This window comes from Delphinapterus leucas, chromosome 1 (genome assembly GCF_059928025.1).
Source record: "Delphinapterus leucas isolate spDelLeu-1000000601 "Yukka" chromosome 1, BTC_Dleu_Yukka2, whole genome shotgun sequence".
NCBI lineage: Eukaryota > Metazoa > Chordata > Mammalia > Artiodactyla > Monodontidae > Delphinapterus > Delphinapterus leucas.
In genome coordinates, this window is record NC_143129.1 from 159,967,561 (window position 1) to 159,985,468 (window position 17,908).

At 48.2% G+C, this 17,908-nt stretch overlaps 1 protein-coding gene and 1 pseudogene across 1 annotated transcript; one reads left to right on the forward strand and one right to left on the reverse strand.

The window, feature by feature from the left end:
- The first annotated feature begins 1,362 nt into the window (after window positions 1-1,362).
- On the forward strand, window positions 1,363-4,355 carry LOC149750781 (uncharacterized; annotated as a pseudogene).
- A 1,980-nt stretch (window positions 4,356-6,335) lies between these two features.
- UTP11 (UTP11 small subunit processome component) lies at window positions 6,336-17,416 on the reverse strand. Its single transcript, XM_022575300.3, has 8 exons — window positions 17,269-17,416; window positions 12,686-12,747; window positions 11,365-11,467; window positions 10,747-10,860; window positions 10,151-10,244; window positions 9,924-10,054; window positions 7,862-7,972; window positions 6,336-7,131 (listed from the first exon to the last, which is right to left on the reverse strand). The coding sequence occupies exons 1-8, from the start codon at window positions 17,329-17,331 to the stop codon at window positions 7,048-7,050; spliced, it is 762 nt and encodes a 253-aa protein (XP_022431008.1). The 5' UTR covers window positions 17,332-17,416; the 3' UTR covers window positions 6,336-7,047.
- Window positions 17,417-17,908: the final 492 nt, after the last annotated feature.

Here is a 17,908-nt window from a genome sequence, read left to right on the forward strand (position 1 = left end):
CCCACATACTGTGGAGGGGAGAGAGAGTAAAGCAGAGAGGGCCCAAGAGTTGCCCTGAAGGTCATCTTGCACGTCAGCACAGGGATGGGCCCCAGAGCCCCTTGCGCCCTGGCTCCTAGCCTGGACCACAACACAGGCTCCATTGACTCCTGGGCACCCTCTTTCCCAAGATGCACGCAAAGCTGTGGGCTCGTGGTTCCGGCCCACGGGCCCCTGAGTCCCACAAGGCTCAATGGGGCCTAGCCCCACAGGACTCACCCAGGAAAAGAGGCCAGAGCTGGCTGGCTGGATGGTGTGGGTGGAGGCAGCTGCCAAGGGGCTGGCAGGAGAGAGGGAGACGACAGGGATGGACACTGCACCTACCCAGAATCTCCTCGATCCAGGCTATTGGCCCTCATGGCCAACCCCTAGGCCCTGCCCTACCCAGTCCGGAGTGGAGTCAAAGATCCCCAGTGCCTCCTCTACCCACCCCTAATCCCTGCTGACTCCTTGCAAAAACAGGGACCTCTGCCCCAACACTGAGACTAAACCTAGGGCAAATCCACCCTGGCCCACCCTCTGTCTCCTATAAGGGAAGTCAGGTGGAGAAGGATGGTTGTGTCTGCAGGAGGGGGATCAGAGGAAAGCTGGGCTCCTGTAAGGGGAGGGCTGCCCCAGCAGGATGACAGAGAGATGATTAAACCCACAGAGAAGATTGATAAGAGAGCTAAACAGCTGCAGCTCTGCAAGGTGGGCTGGGGACAAATCTCATCTTGTCCTGGCGGCACTCTCGGGGGCTGGGCCAGCCTGGCTGAGCTCGTGACCTACACATGCTCACCCAGCAGGGGTTGGGGCGGGGGAGGGCTGCTCCCACCTTCTTCCCCCACCCCCAGGCCTCTGATGGTGACTTCCAGAGCCCAGCCCTCACTCCTGCCGGCCCGGAGCTCGGCCCCCACTCCACACCCGCCCTGTACTTAGGCAGCGCATCCCTTCTCATAGGTGCCCCCTTCACCCACGGCATCTCTGCCACAGCTCTCACTCTCGTTATTATTAGACGTGATTTACAGCGGAAACGCTGAGTCAGACAAACCAAGACTCCCCAGGCAGAGGCAGTGGGAGAGGAGAGTCCAGGGGAGGTGGCCCTCTTGAGGCAGCGTTCTCGGAAGAACGTGAGGAGATGGGGGTCCGGGATGAGCTGGAGGGTCATCTCTCCTGTTTCTCCTGTTTGTTCCAGGCCCCGGATCCTCACCTGGGTCTCTTGGACATTCAGACCCCTTTTCGGATCCCCACCCAGGTTTTCAGCCTCTGATCTTCCTCAACAAGTTGGAAGAGAATAACCCAGGGATTCAGAAGTCTTGACATCAAGGTGGTTCTGCTGGGCCGTTTCCTCATACCAGGGCTCGCGGTCCACAGATGGAGAGAGGCAGGAAAAGTGCATTGCTGGGGTCCCATCCCCCCACTCTGCAGCAGAAAACAGAGTCACTGTGCGCTCGTGTGGGCGTCCGAAGGCACCAGGACACGTGGGGCACAGTTCCTGCTCCCACCTTGTGCTGAAGAGCTCTGGCGGGCAGGTCCGTCTCTGCTCCCTAGGTCTCTGACTCCCTGGCAGGGAGGAACTGGGCATTGTTGCCAAAAATAAACGTTCGCTCTCCCGCTCCCTGGCTCCCGGCTCCCACTCATTAGGATGCGTGGCGTTTGGCTGCGGTCCCACACCTTGCAGCTCATTATAAATATGCAGTCGCTGCTGGCGCTACCCCAATCATCTCTGCAATCAGAGCTTTTAATTAGGTTAATTAAATTGTATCAAATCTCGCAGGGACGCAGTTCACTGATGCTGACGAGGCAGCCAAAACAGACCCCAGCTCCTCTGCTAATGAAGGCCGCTGCCTGCCTGCGTGGCGAGGGAGCCCGAGCGCATACTAAACAGGCGCACCCTGTGGGAGGAGCTGCTGCCCAGGCCCTGAGCTCTGGCGACCTGGCAGGGAGCGGGGTCTGCCTCCAGCCCACCAGGCTCCAGCTGCAGCAGAGACTCCCGCCCCGGGTGACCTTCGCCTTCACTATAGAACTAACCGGGGCAGCTTCTGGAGCCCAGACAGGTGGGCAGGGTCGGGGCTCTGAGCACCTGCCACCCTTACACGGCAAACTTAGGTGTGCCCCCAAGGTTCACTGGCTCCATCTGGGGTTTCCACTTTCCCTCTCCCGCAGCATGGCCCGACCAGGCCAGGACCCCATCCCCTACACACACACACACACACACAGCCAGACTGAGACTACAAGGCTCATCCAGCCACTGCTGGTCTAGTCTCCATCTGCCATAGAGGCCATCTGCCCCTGTCGGGGTGGGCGTGGTCTATAATGCTACCAGGCAGTAGCAGGAGGTGGTGGCACCCCTCAGTCTCCACGTGCCAGATGGACCCTGCATCTCCCCACCTACCACTCCACCTCAAGAGCCCTCTCTGAGGGAGGGACACTTGCCCTCTGACCCCCTGGGATCAAATTAGCTAGAGATGCAAGACGGTCCCTCATTCCCTAGCCCCTGCCTGTCGCTGTCCCAGTCCCCTGGCAATCCACAGCTGGCCACAGGGGGCCACAGGCTCCAGAGCTAGAGAGGGCCCTGCAAAGCTCCTCCCGTCTTTACGCAGGAAGGGAAGTGCTGCCACCTCCAAAGGGACTGTCCCCAACGCTCTGCTCAGCCTGGCTCCAACCCCCTCCTCTCAACCCCTCTGTCACTGGCCTCAGTGTCGCTGAGCAGCTGAGGAGAGAAGATGGGGAAATTTTCAGTGCTCTCGGGACATGCTGTTTCTGCTGCAGAAGCTGGTTTTTTGGCTTGGAAAGGTTTTTTTTTTCCACCCAGTAATGTGAAAACATGAAACCTGAAACCAACCCCCCGACATTTGCCACCGCAGAGAGAAGACTTTGGGGGAACTAGGAGAGAGCTGTAAATGAGTCAGGCTGATTCAGGGCAGGGGGGGGCTGCCCAGCTGCCTCCGGGGCACCAGAGTTTCATTAACACTTATGGTCTGGGCTTGACCGTCAGGTGACACATGACAGGAGGAGAGAAAAGGACTTCCTTCCCACCCTCAACCCCAAACACAGCAGTCCCCAGATAAACTCCTCTTGCCGAGAAACAGCTAGGTCCTTGGCTCTGACTTGCACCAGCCTCTACTACCACCCTCGCAGCACCACTGCCCCGACACCAGCCAGTCTGCTCCCCTCGCACAAGAAAGGAAACGGCCGTGGCCATTACCAGGGCCATCGAGGGATGCAGCCAAGACTGGGTAGGGAGAACTAGAAACCAACTCCAGTTAGGAGAGATACAGATTAGACAGCACTTCCCCAAAGTAATGATGGATTCAGGAATAAGGAACAGGGAGATTCCTTACAGGGAGTCTGAAGAAGCAGGAGAGATTTTTTTCCCCTTGACTGGAGAAGTTAGGAAAGGAGGGCAAGCAGAAGCATGAACTGGGCAGCCTCCTGAACCTCCTAACTCTACTCGCTGGACTTGGGAAAGGAGGCTCTGCCTCTCAGCGTTGCGTAGCTGCTCTGGGCTCCTTCCCTACACTTTCTGCTGAGACAGACCCAAGGGAGCTGGGCGGGAGCCCTGCCAGCAGGGAGGCCCCATGACCTGGCTGGCAAAAGAGAGCGCACCCTCCGACCCCAGGAAGTAGCTGCACAAGAAACCTGCTGACACAGCCCCAAGATGGTATCTCAGGTCCCCCATCTCCTCTGCTCACCTGGGGCTTCGGCCCACCCTTCCCCAACACGCCGTGCACGAGGCGGCTCTGTGAACCGACGCTGGGAGAACTTGAGGAGGAAGGGAGGCCGGCACCATTCACCCACTCGCCTGTCTCAAGTCCCAACAGGCCCCAGCCTCACCGGCCTCCACAGGTAGGTAGGGCGAGTCTGCATCTGCTGGCTGCCTCCCCTGCTGGAGGCCGTGCAGCTCTTAATTGTTCACTGCCCCACAGACAGCAGCATGGGGAGACAGCAAGCCGTAAACAGACACTCAGAACTGCGCGTGGGGAGACCCCACCATGTCTCAGTGGAACCACCCTCTGGACGACTTGGGACTCCAACACAGGCTTCCTCCATGGTCCTCACTAGAAACGTGAAGGGAAAGCCCTTTCCTGCCCAGTCCTTTGGGGACCACACTTATCTCATGCTAGGGGAGCAGCGATGGAGAAAATCTTTCTTCACAAGAGTTCTACCATGTGGCATTAAATGCAATGAACAAATGCATACTAAGCACCTGTGGAGTACTGGCCACGTTCAACAGCAGCACCCCAAGAGCTAACCCCAGCGAAGGGGCAGCAGCGCCACCTACTGGGCCCTTTCCCACCCTGTCGCCAGGAATCAGTTCAGTAAAAGAGTTTATTCAAAAATAAGGGCTTCCCTGGTGGCACAGTGGCTAAGAATCTGCCCGCCAATGCAGGGGACACAGGTTCAAGCCCTGGTCCGGGAAGATCCCACATGCCGCGGAGCAGCTAAGCCCGCGCGCCGCCAACTACTGAGCCTGCGCCCTAGAGCCAGCGAGCCACAGCTACTGAACCCACACGCCTACAGCCCGTGCTCCGCAACAAGACAAACCACCGCAATGAGAAGCCCGCGCACCACAACGAAGAGTAGCCCCCGCTCACTGCAACTAGAGAAAGCCCATGCTCAGCAACAAAGACCCAACGCAGCCAAAAATAAACAAATAAAATTGATTAAAAATATATATATACAGTAAGTCCTAACACTCTCCTGCTTCAATCAGAAGGGCCCTAACAGGTGGCAGTGGCCTGAGCCAGGCTGGTTGGGTCTCTGCTGGAGAGACCTGGGGCTTCCATGTCACCCGTGGAGCTGCTGCCTTGGAGACTTGGATTGTACAAACCTGAACGACACGTGTCCTGCCAAGAAAAATGTTCTCCACCTCTGCAAGCCACCACATTCCCCCTGGCACAGCCACAGCAGGGTGCCACCAAGAGTCCAAAGCACCCCTGGCCCTGGAGGGGTGGATCCAAAGGAAACAACAGTCTCTTTCTCAAGCAAGGAGCCAGAAATCTGAGGTTCCAATGGGCACTAAAACGTCAAAGCCCTTGGCCTATTTTCAGGACCCATGAGGCTGGAGCCTCTTAGGTTAAACACAGGGGCAGCCAATCTCTTCCCTTAGAATCCTCGGGCCTCGGAGACAGCCTGCGGTTTAAGAGCAGCTCAGGACCCCGCTTTATTCCCTTACAGTGAGTGCTCTGATCACTTCTACCCTGGAACTCTGTACTCAGAGAAGATGGACCTTCCTGCTCCATTTGGCCTGTACACCTACACAGCATCTGAGGACTTGTGGGTGTGTAATCTGCGTACATGAAACCCCAGTGGTGTGTTCGTGCACACACCTGTGTTTATGAAGCCTTGTGCATCTACTCCCCTGAGAGCCTAGAAAGTGTGTGCACCTTTGTGTGGGCGTGCGCTTCACCAGAAGGCCTTTAGGTATACCTCCACCCTCCTCCCACCTTTCTCCCCGGCGGGGGCAAGGAAGCCACAGCAGCAGCAGCAAGCAAGCTGTTCTGTCCCAGGAACAGACTGCTGCTGGATCTGTTTGCTCCTCTGTCCAACGCCCATGGGATGAGTCCCTTTCCTGACTCAGGTCTCAAGTCTCCAGACGCCTCTGTCATAAGACCATCAACGTTTACTTAGCACAGCACCTTCCCAGACTGGGAAGCACTGCCTTCCTGAAGGCAAAAGCTGCTGGCTTCTAGTCCCCTGGCCCTTCTTCCGGCTTTCCAGGGCTCCCAGATCTGAATCCCACTGAGTACACCCTTAGGGAACAGGCTTTCATTTCAGGCTTTGTATAAGAACATAATAGTCACAGGAATTTATTAAGCTTTAGTAACTTTTCTTTTTAAATACCCGCAGAAGGGTGCTCTTCCCCCTCCAGGGGGTGAGGTATAAGCGAGCCTCCCAGAATCCTGCTCCTCACACATCTGCTCTAAGCACGCTCAGCCCTGTCCTGACTGGCCTCGGCCTACCATCCCTGTGTGGGCAGGTAAGGGAAGGGTGAGACTCTGGGAGGTCTATGTGTCTGCCGCACACACGCTGGGATATCTATTTCTAGGGTGAAGGCCTGTACCAAGCCATTTATAGCCTTGGAATCAAGAGCTGGCCAGGAGGGCAGGAACAGAGAGCCAGGTCTGTTCTGATCTGAGCTTCATCAATAAAGAAGAGGTGCCCCTGTGAGTTCTTAATTCCAAGGGTTTCTATCTGCAGCTGTAAAGTGTAAAAGAAAAAAAGTCCTTCCTGGCTAACTTATGCAGCCACCTGAATATCCAATAAATTAAGAATGAATAGGGGTAAAATCAGGCTATCCACTGGTTAAAACATTATGCAAACATTAGAAATATTTACTTTAATTTTTACTATGAGCATATATTACTTTTAAAAATTTAATGATGTAACAAAATGGAAAAGAGCTAATGATTTAATAGTAAGTGAAAAAAGTAGGCCATAAAGGTGTTTAATTACAACTACAAAACACAAAAACCAGTGCCAACCTCTACAAAATGGAGGAACTCAACCAGAATGCTCTTGATAGTCGTTCACCTCCATTTCCCTAACCTCCTAGCATAGTTAAGTATGCAACAGCTATCTGTCGTTCTTGAATAAGTATTGGGATTAGAGATGAACTCACGTGATTTCCAAATTTGCTATATAAAAGATTATGTAACTTTTATAATGAAAAAACATGAAAGTATATAAAAATAAGACTGATTTCAGGGAATTCCTTGGTGGTCCAGTGACTGGGACCTGGCGCTTTCACTGCCTTGGGCCTGGGTTTGATCCCTGGTTGGGGACCTGGGATCCTGCAGGCTTCGCGCAGCGGCCAAAAAAAAAGACTGATTTCAACAATTCAACAACCCACAAACAATTTAGACGGGGGAAGGGGCTTTAACACTGTTCACATCAAATGTCAGATCTATAATAAATTATTGTTATAAACAGGAAAACCAAGTCACTTAGAAGAGTGGAATCTGAAGTTACTGGAAAAAAAACACAAACTCTTCCACGTGGAATGACAGGCTTATCTTTAACACTTCAACGTTTTCGACGACTCTCAAATTTGTAAATAGCTGGGGAGTTGACTGTTTCTTTCTTCACCTTCACCTTCTGAGTTTTATCCTACAAAAGAGTAAAAAGTTACCAGTAAATAGTAGGAGAGGTCTGTGTAAAACAGCAAGTTTAATAAACTACCTATTAGAAAGCCCCTAATTCAGCCCGTCTCAATGTTCAAGAGAGACAAAGCCCTTTGTCCTAAGGCATCCCCGACTCGATGAGTCAAGTTCTCCCCTGGGCATCTATAATGAGGCTGGCTGTGCAGAAGTTCTTGTGAAAATTGAGAAGAAAGGTACTTAAATCATTATCTTGTAGGGCTTCTTCTCTTACGGAACCCAAGTTGAGAAAGGCAGACCAAAATGATCTGCAAAGCTGAAAATCTTGACATTTAGAGGAATGATAATATGAAAGGGGCATCTTATATTCCTTAGCTCTGCTATTTAACTACACAATGTTGTCTATTTTTAAACACCAGTGAGTGACACGCACTGTTTTATTAACCTGTTTAAATGTTACAGATAGCTGCTCATAAGCTATAAAGTTCATATGCCACCCGATCCTACCCTTTGCTGTTCCAAAGCACTGACTAATAAGCAAGCCCCTTATTACCTTCTTAATCAAGGAACATTTCAACACTGTCAGAGTAACAGACACTGGCTCAAACCACTGCCCCTGAGGAGCAGACATTTTCACTGGGGTTGGTTTACACACAGCTGAAATCCAGTCTCAGTTTAGAACTTTACAAGGAAAAAAATAAAATAAAATAAAATGAAGGCCTAAGGCTCTCTCTCCTCACCAGAAGATCTTTGCGAGTCTGAATTTTCTGTGCAATAACAAACAATTTCTTCTCGCGCTCAATCCGCTGTGTCAGGCAGTTATACTGCTTTTGCCTCTCTTTCGCTATTTGCTGCAGAAGAAACACACATTTTCAGTAAAACAATTAACAGGGTAAAAATGAGTAAGAAACTGTTTCTTAATCCACTTGGGCCCAAACTCATAAATGGTTTCATCAATTCCCTCCTTACCCCAGAATCAACGTAACAAGAGACTCTGAAGTTGGCCATTTTAGGAACACCACATTCCAGAGCTCCATGGAAACTTGGAGACTTGCCCATGGACACAAGGCTCACCTGGAGCAGAATCAGGACTGCGCCTCGAGTCTCACAGATCCCAGGAATCTTTCCACTACTACACTGAGCTGTCTGAGCGTCCCGGTTACCTAACGTGCAGGAATGAACCAGTGCTGGAAACCCTACACAATGAGTAGAGAAGCAGAGAAGGGCCACCGGGCAGTGTGCTGGTGTCAGAACCGCGGAACTCAGAGAGCAGAAGGACTCTGTCAGTGGAAGCTGACCTGAAAATTCTCACTGCTGATGACCCCTCAAAGACCAATGGTCCTTCAATGTGGGGGGATCACAGACCTCTAAGAAACTGATGAAAGCTTTGGATTCTTTCTTGACATAAATGTATATATGTATTCGTACAAATTCATACAAACGTATATACCCAGTCACACAAAATTTCAAGGTGGGAAGAACGTGTTCATAGACTTCCTAAAGCCCATTCATGGATTGCTCACCCCCTCCAAGTTACAGACTAAAAATTCCCTTGCAAGCCACCCACCAGCAGTCTCTTAATAAAAATAATTTTGCTTTAAACAAGACAGTCAAAAGAAACAACACCACTAGACAAAAAGGGCAATCCAAACCTTCCCAACTTCTCAAAAGGTAAGATGGTGAACTATTCTACATAGGACTTTGGAACACCAATCTCCTTAGGGACTACTGCAATACTTGAGAAGTGTCGGCGACACAGCTAATTGAAAATACAACTACATGACAAAGAGGGTTATCACTAGAACACCAGTCAGCCGGCTCCTCGGCTGGAAGTGTTATCTACACAGAGGGGAATATTACTGGGCCTTGGATTTAAACAATTCACCAATTCTAGCGTAGTCTCACAGCAGTGGTTTCAGACAGCTTTTGTTTTCACTTTATTGCACAGACTGTTGATTTATGGGATTACCCAATATAATCAAACTAATTAGGGGTATTTATATTACTAAAGCAAGTTTAGCTGCCTCTGAGCTAGAGAAGCTGCTGTGAAATTAAACAAAGCTGATGCAGTGTAAATGATTCAAATCCAAACAGAACAGCTGTCTGCTTGAAACACATTGACAGCATTTTTTTAAATGAATCAGTCAGAAGTGAGAGTTCAACTCCAGAAGACTTGGAGAAAAAGCATGTCTTCTCACAAACCCAGTTACAGTGATGGAAAGCACCGTAAGGACAAGTCAATACAAAAGTTGGGGTACAAATGCAGAACATGAAAGACCTTTTGATATGCATATTCACTGTTAAAGGTTTAATATCAAAGTATACCAAATCCCTTCATCTTCAGTGTCCCCTCCTTTCTCTGCCTTTTAAAACTGTTGGCACCTGTTACAAGCACTGAAAGCACAAAGCCCAGGGTCAGAGGTAGGATTCAAATGCAGACCTAGGGAATTCCCCGGTGGTCCAATGGTTAGGACTCGGTGCTTTGCCGGGGCCCGGGTTCAATCCGTGGTCAGGAAACTAAGATCCCGCAAGCCTCGCAGCATGGCCAAAAAAAAAACCCAAAACAAATGCAGACCTAAAGGCCAGAAAGTAAGCTCCTGACCACTATGCTACACGTCCTCTAATCTTAGAAACTGAGGAACCCTTCTCCACTTCCGTTCCCATCACCAAATCCTCCTTCCACTTCTCTAAGAGAGCTTAGTAAGTTCTCCAAAAATAATCATCTTAAATGCAATAGGGAGGAAAAAAAAAAGAACCTGGATTCCCATAAACTCAGACCTGAAGAAAAATGGAGAAAATTACCTTAAGTCGAGTCTGATTGTTAACTCCTTTCACTTTCTCCTTCTGCAAGGTCTCTATCGTAGGTCTGTTAAAGACTCTGTCGACTAGTTCTGGGGCTGTTCGCAGGTGAGTTGCAATATCAAACTGTTCGACTAAAAGTCAAGACAATCCTTAAGGCGCTGTCTCTGACACCAAACAACATAGACCAATATGCTAGACTGTCCCAGAAACTTTCAAACATTTCATACCTTCCTTTTTGGTGTCAAAAAAAAACACATGCTTCTTCTGTTGCTTCCCCTGGAAATCCAGCAGATGGAGCTCTGATTTTAGTCTTTCAATTTTCTAGGGTACAGAATATGGTCTCATTTTATATTGGGTTCTTCTAGGGTATCAGAAATGAATTTGCACAAGTTTAGACCATTCCACATCATTATCACCAGCCAGCAAAGAATCTGCTTCATTCTTTTAAAAGAAAGGACCACTAACATTTATCAAGCACCAACCACATGTCAGGTAGGGGGCTAGCTAGGCACTACACAAAACTCATTTAATCCTTACAACAATCCTATGAGATAGAAATGTGGAAACAGCCCCAGGGAAGTTAATTTGCCCATAATCATGGGGCTAATGAATGGCAGAGCCAGAGTTTAAACCTAAGTCTGTCTCAAACTTGACCTCTTTCCACTCCACCATGCTGACTATACTTTTAAACCATTATCATAATTAAGTGTACTTTAAGATTGGAAATGCCAGAAGAAATCAACTTACAACTCGAGATCAATGGATTTCTATTTCTCTTCTTAACCAACAAAAACATATCAGAATAAAGAGTTTTAGTTGTTACCTTAGCTTCTGCAACCCTTTTCATTTCTATATATTTGACATCCTGAGTTCTCATCAGTTTCAGCTGTTCTGGAGTTACTTCTTCCTTAGTCTCCTTAATAACATGAACTCCATCCTAAAATCCAAATTTGAAAGATACGTTTCCTATTAGATTAAAATCATTAATAAGTTGTTGGCATAGTTCGTGGCTGGAACAAAGACAACCAAAGGCAACATACAACAGCAACACAATGCACCAGGCCCCCAAGACACACATTCAGCACCTCCAATCACCCTCTCAGAATAGCTCCAGGCATCAGACAACTGCAAACGCATGTTGCTCAGGAAGGGGCAGCTTTGCCTTTTGCATAATGACCAGGAGCACCTGACCAACTGGAGAAGAGCTAAATAAAAGCCCAGGGTCCTAGCTATCCATCTCCTCCCTCATCCTTATTTTCCTTGTTGAGTTGGAGCTCAAAACACCAACTGAGGGACTGCCCTGGCAGTCCAGTGGTTAAGACTCTGTGCTTCCACTGCAGGGGGCATTGGTTCAATCCCTGGTTAGGGTACTAAGATCCCACATGCCATACGGCACTGCAGGGGAAAAAAAAAAAAACCAACTGATCCATTAGGCACCCACCTGGAGTTTAACCCGAGTCATTTTATAGTAGAATTCATCTGGATTTTTTTCAAGAGCCTTCTTCCGGAGAGCTCTAAGGTATTTTTGCTTTTTCCGGTAGTCACTGAAAAGCAGGTTAAACAACGTCCATGGCAAAAAAGAAAAAAAAAAAACACAACAAGCAAACTTTACAAGCATCTAATGATACATACAAAATGAAACTCAAAAAAGCCAAAGGAGTGACTACATTCGACCCACACTCCAATGTCACACTCCAGTGTCAGATGTTGAGCTCACCTCTTTGTGGGTCCTCTCCTATCCCTGTTCTACCTGGAATTAACAGTCCCCATTTCACATAAGTTTTACTGCCATCTACATCGTTACAGGGAGAGACCCAACAAAGCACAGATTACAACTCCTCAGACGGGGTTCTGATGCAAGCTTGGGCACCGAGTGATCAAATAAGATTCAGAAACTACACGTTGTAGTATAGCATAGTGACTAGAATCGTGGACTCTGGAGCCAGACTGTCTGGGTTCAAATCTTGGCTCCACCGCTTCCGGCTGAGTAATCTTGGATAAATTAGTTAACCATTCTGTATCCCAACTTAATCTGTGAAATGCGTGCGATAATAATAGTATCCCCAAAGACTGCTGGAATAAATGCATGTAAAAATGGTAACTCTCTTAGAACACTGCCTGGCCTAATGACAGCACTCAGTTATTATTATTTGCCTGAAAAACTCTGGAACCCAGAGCAATCCACTGAATCCATCACCAGCTGCTCCGGGGGCATAAAAAGGACCTCAGCTGACATGCATGGCTAACAAATAATTATAAAATGTTTTGTAAATAAAGTGCTAAAGAAGAAGAATAGGGATAATTGTTTTATAAAATGTTTTCGAAGTTCATTATCACCCACACTCAGTCCCATGAATCCATCTTTCACATGTCTTCATTCCACACCACACATGGTGATGTAAGAGACTCAACAGCTGGAATGTTAGATTCTATCTTGAACTTCAAGAAAAGGGAGAGAAAAAAGATTCAGCTTTTAGCTCAAACACCAAGGCAGAAGCAAACCAAAGCCACTCTGAGAAAACGATCTGGAGCAACATAATAAAAAAAAATTCTCAATGCAACTACAGTTAAATAAATAACGCTCTGCCTAAACAAAGAGAGAAGTTGAGGGTCGCAGAAAAGTATGTGACAGGCTGCCAGAGCTTTGGCCATTTTATCAATGGCAGGAAATGTCCCCTGCTGGACACTCAGGCAATTCGGCTGTAGTACAGGGAGGCTGTAAGCTTTTCTGGCAGCACCGCTCCCAGAAAGACCGTGCTCACTCTGCACGAAGTCTGTAATCTTTCTTTTTCTCCAGCAGGCCCAGATGTTTTCGAAAGCTGGGCTAGAAGACAAAAGGGAAAAAGAAGTGCTTAGTTTCCTCAGCAAACATACCCGAATCAACAGGACACCTGACAGGAACAAGAATCTCTGGAGCGTTCAGTAAATCCATGTCCTGGCAGCCAATGTGCTGTCCTGTTCCCTCCCCTCCCCCAAATGGGCACTGCCCAAGGATGAGAGGCCAATGCAGGCGCCAGAGAGGTCACAAGTACTGCCGTAGTAGGTTTCTTGGCCTATTAAGGACAGAGAAAGGCAACAATGACTCGGCACTAAGAAAGCAGTTGCCAGTTGTACTAAAATTACTACAGACTTAATCCAAGGGTTTATAAAATACTACGAAGGGAAAACATAGTAACAGGGAAGCAACTGTGGTTAAGAGAGCTAAATTTAGAGTCTGAAGAGCTGGGTTCAAATCCAAGCGTTACCTCTTAACAATCTGTGACTCTGGGCACTTCACTTAACGTCTCTGAGCTCCTGTTTCCTAGCTATAAAATAAGAACAATAAGATCTACTTCTCACGACTATCCTGAGGATTTAATGAGTCTCTGTAAGTGGTAGCTGCCCGCACACAGCCTGGCACATAGCTGGTGTCCAGCATATGTGTACTGTTATTATTCTAATTTCGGTACTAAGCATGAGAGAAAACCAAGTATGACAGAAAATACTTTCTCTGATACAGAACTTGGATAGCATGAAGGTACAAGGATTAAATCTTGGTATTATCTTTCTACAAGCTATCACTACTTGAGCACTTAACCTACGGCAAGGTCAGTGCTAGATGCTTTTGCCTACATCATCATAATAGGCCACATTTATTAAGAATTACCATTACATTTTAGGAAAATGTGAAAATATAAAATTGAAAGAAAAGAAAATCGCTATAAAGAATTTGTATGGGGACTTCCTGGTTGCATAGCGGTTAAGAATCTGCCTGCTGGGCTTCCCTGGTGGCGCAGTGGTTGAGAGTCCGCGTGCCGATGCAGGGGACACGGGTTCGTGCCCTGGTCTGGGAAGATCCCACATGCCGCGGAGCGGCTGGGCCCGTGAGCCATGGCCACTGAGCCTGCGTGTCTGGAGCCTGTGCTCCGCAACGGGAGAGGCCGCAACAGTGAGAGGCCCGCGTACCGCAAAAAAAAAAAAGAATCCACCTGCCAATGCAGGGGACACAGGTTCGATCCCTGGTCTGGAAGATCCCACGTGCCGCAGAGCAACTAAGCCCATGCGCCACAACTACGGAGCCTGCGCTCTAGAGCCCGCGAGCCACGACTACTGAGCCCTTGTGACTAGAGCCCGTGCTCCGCAACAAGAGAATCCACCACAATAAGAAGCCCCCACATCGCAACGAAGAGTAGCCCTCACTCACTGCAACTAGAGAAAGCCTGCGCCCAGCAATGAAGACCCTACACTTCCAAAATTTTTTTTAAATTAAAAGAATTTGTATGTACTTTTACTTTGCTTTGTAAAATCTAGGAGTTTTGACATTCCCAGAAGGTAAAAAAAAATTCCTGTTCTCTTGTTAGGATGAGTATGTAACATGAGTAAATAAAATTTTTATCAAGGTGAAAAAAAAAATGAAATACTGTTACAAAGCAATCTGCTATGCTCCTTACACACAATGTCATTTATCCCCAAACAATCATGGAAAGTGGATAAAGCAGGCACTACTGTTACCCCAATTTTCCAAAAAGGGAATGAGGTTTAGAGAACAACTTGCCCAAGAACATAGACAGAACTAGTAAGTGGCAAAGCTAGAACGAGACCTATTCTATCTGGGGCCACAGTCTGATCTTCCCCACCCTCCTACACTGCATCCTCTTCCACTTTGAATATTCTCGATGTTTGAGGCAGTACATAAACTTCTCTACTGTTTAAATTTGTATAATAACTTGAGTGGAATTTTTTAAATTTATTTCTTTATTTACTTGTTGGATGCATTGGGTCTTCATCGCTACACGTAGACTTTCTCTAGCTGCGGCGAGCGGGGGCTACTCTTCGTTGTGGCGCGTGGGCTTCTCACTGCAGTGGCTTCTCTTGTTGTGGAGCATGGGCTCTAGGTGCGTGGGCTTCAGTAGTTGTGGCATGCAGGCTCAGCAGTTGTGGCTCGTGGGCTCTAGAGTGCAGGCTTCAGTAGTTGTGGCGCACGGGCTTAGTTACTCCATGGCATGTGGGATCTTCCTGGACCAGGGCTCGAACCCATGTCCCCTGCCTTGGCAGGCAGATTCTTAACCACTGCACCACCAGGGAAGTCCTTGGGTGGGATTTTTAACAGTCTCCTCTCTCATCCTCTACCTTGAAGTGATGCAAGAAATAACTCAATATTTAAAATAATACCCAAGCCCTCTCTTGATCATTATTATTTTAATTATAGCAGACAAAGAGAAGTTGACAGAGAATAGAGAAAGAAAACTCAAGGGTCAAAAGAGCAACAAAATGGGCTTCCCTGGTTCTCGTCAATGTGTTTACCAACCTTTCCAGCATGGCCTCCTCCTCACCTCTCCCACAAAGACCCTCTATTCCCACTCAGACATGGCCATGTCACGCTCTTTGCCTCTGTCTTGTCTACGAATCCAAATCAACTACCCACAACTGTGCCTTTGGACACGCTATTCAACCTCTTTAAGCATCAGGTTCCTCGTTTGTATTGATACAAATGAGGATAACACCTGCCTCACACGAATGCTGTAGGATTATACAAGATAATCCTTGTACAGCATGTTGGGCTGTGCCTAGCATACAGTCAGTGCTCAAAAAGTGACAGTTATGGGACTTGCCTCGTGGCACAGTGGTTAAGAATCCACCTGCCAATGCAAGGGACATGGGTTCGAGCCCTGGTCCGGGAAGATCCCACGTGCCGCGGAGCAACTAAGCCCGTGTGCCACAACTACTGAGCCTGCGCTCTAGAGCCAGCGAGCCAAAACTACTGAAGCCCGTGCGCCTAGAGCCTGTGCTCCGAAACAAGAGACACCGCCATAAAGAGAAGCCCGCGCAACACAATGAAGAGTCGCCCCCGCTCACCGCAACTAGACAAAGCCCACACTCAGCAACGAAGACCCAACACAGCCAAAAATAAATAAATAAAATAAATTTTTTTTTTAAAGTTGACTTCCAAGTCCAACAAGTTTCACTGTGATGCTTTCTCTCATCATCTCTCCTCTTCCCACTCATGTTCCTTATTGAGCATTTTTGTTTGTTTTTTAATTTGGGTTTTTTTTCCCCCTTTCTTTTTTTTTCCCCCCTCTCATTGGGCATTTTTTATGCATCTCTTATAAAGTTGCTTCTTTATTCAACTTTTAGTAGCCTCTGGATTCAAAACACTTGGTCTGATCCCTGGCTTTGCTGATTGCCACCTACAGCTGTATGTCTTTGGGCAAATTACTTAACCTATCTGAGCCTCAGCTTCCCCATCTGCAAATGTAGGAAAATAATAGTACCTACTTCCACACACTCTTGAGAGATAAATGAGATAATAAGGGTAAAGCATTTTGCACTTTGTCTGGCTCTGGCACACAGCAAGCACTTCTAGCTGTTATTATTTTTAGATAGATCCACACAGTGGTCCAAACAAGGTGGCAGATTATCGATACACTGCTCCCAGCACACCACTGAGCATACAGCAAGTGCACAATAAATGTCTGATAAATGCTATTAAGCAGGAAGACTGAACTGTGGTTGGGAGGCCTTAGTTCCATCCCATCCATCAGTGACACAGCTTTAGACACATCCTTCTCTTTCTCTTCCCCATCTGTAAAATGAAATTGCACCAGACATCCCTAAGGGCCTTTCTGGATCAGATATTGTGTGATTCCTGAGAACAGAAGAATAAATTGATTCTGCATATATTAAATGAATTTCCACTCAATCTCTCCACACAGACACACCCTCCACAGAAGTCCTGCAATTGTTTATTCGGTCTGAATTTGGTGTTTGTGACTGGGCAAGTCAATTCTGTTCTTTGGACCTCAGTTTCCTCATCTGTATAATGGGGTTGGAAAACACCAACATTACATGGTGAGACATAAACAAAAAGCGTACGTGGCAGATCTCCATGGATCTCAAACCCCAGGCATGATGATGATAGCACATTAATTAACTCCAATCTCTTCGGGATCAGCCTGCATACACAGCGGACAGGGCTGAGTATCTTTAGATGTGGATTCCAGTTCCAGCGGGGACACTAATTGGCTGTGTGAACTTTGACCTCAACTTCCCCAGAGAAGATCAAGCACTTTACACACAGTATCTCATTTAACTACTTCAATGAAACCTTGCAAGATAGCTTTGATTATCTCCCAGGAATAGGGACAGCTGTGCTCTCCTAGCTAGAACGACCACCCCCTCCTCCCCGAACCGCGAGGGTCCGCCCCAGCCACGCCTGCGTCGTCAGCATATATTTGCATGTATTTACAAGCAACATCTCCGCACAGAAAAGGCCAGGACCCGCAGCTGGGTACGTGGGGGGTAGGCCCGGGGCAAGAATAGCACATGGGGCCACCGGCCAGCGTTCGTGGGGCCCGTGCGGTCCTACCTGGCTTCGCTCTCTGTGTTCCCGCTGCCGCGACTTAGCCGCTTTCCGAAAAGCCGCCGCCATGTCTGCTCAGTCCTGGAAAAGCTCAGTAGACAACGCCGGGTCTGCACCGCCTCGTCCACTGACCCTACCGGATATAGGCCAAGCCGCCAGAGGTTTAGAACCGCCCCCTTCCTTTCTGCAGCCTATCCAGCGCCCGTTTTACCGGAAATACGTCATCTAGCAAAAGGCGTCCGCCCCAGGCTGCTTCTGGGAAGTGTAGTTCTCTAGGTCTAGCCTCGTGACTCTACAACAGCCAGTTCTTATTCGCCAGAGCCTGTCCACGTGTACGGTGAGTTCGCCTTCGTGATCCGCTCCGTTGGCACCTGGGAGCATCGTGGCTGGCACTGTCCTTGGGGTGAGCTGGGCCTGGAGTGTGCGCATGTGCAGTCGACTACAGCTCTGCTCCGTTTGCCGTGTTTATGCGGTGTATTTGTATACACTGCTAGGTGTAAGATAGGTAACTACTTTGAACTGACTGTATAGCACAGGAAACTCTACTCAATGCTCTGTGGTGACCTAAATGGGAAGGAAATTCAAAAAAGAAGGGATATATGTATATGTATAGCTAATTCACCTTGCTGTATAGCAGAAACTAACA

Excerpts from the sequence above, each read along its gene's own strand:
- UTP11 (XM_022575300.3), bottom strand. The coding sequence starts at position 17,331 with ATGGCGGCGGCTTTTCGGAAAGCGGCTAAGTCGCGGCAGCGGGAACAC. Across the intron at positions 11,468-12,685 it reads GATTACAGACTTCGTGCAGA|TGACTACCGGAAAAAGCAAA; the intron begins GTGAGCACGGTC and ends CCTGCTTTTCAG. Across the intron at positions 10,861-11,364 it reads TGACTCGGGTTAAACTCCAG|GATGGAGTTCATGTTATTAA; the intron begins GTGGGTGCCTAA and ends TTTGGATTTTAG.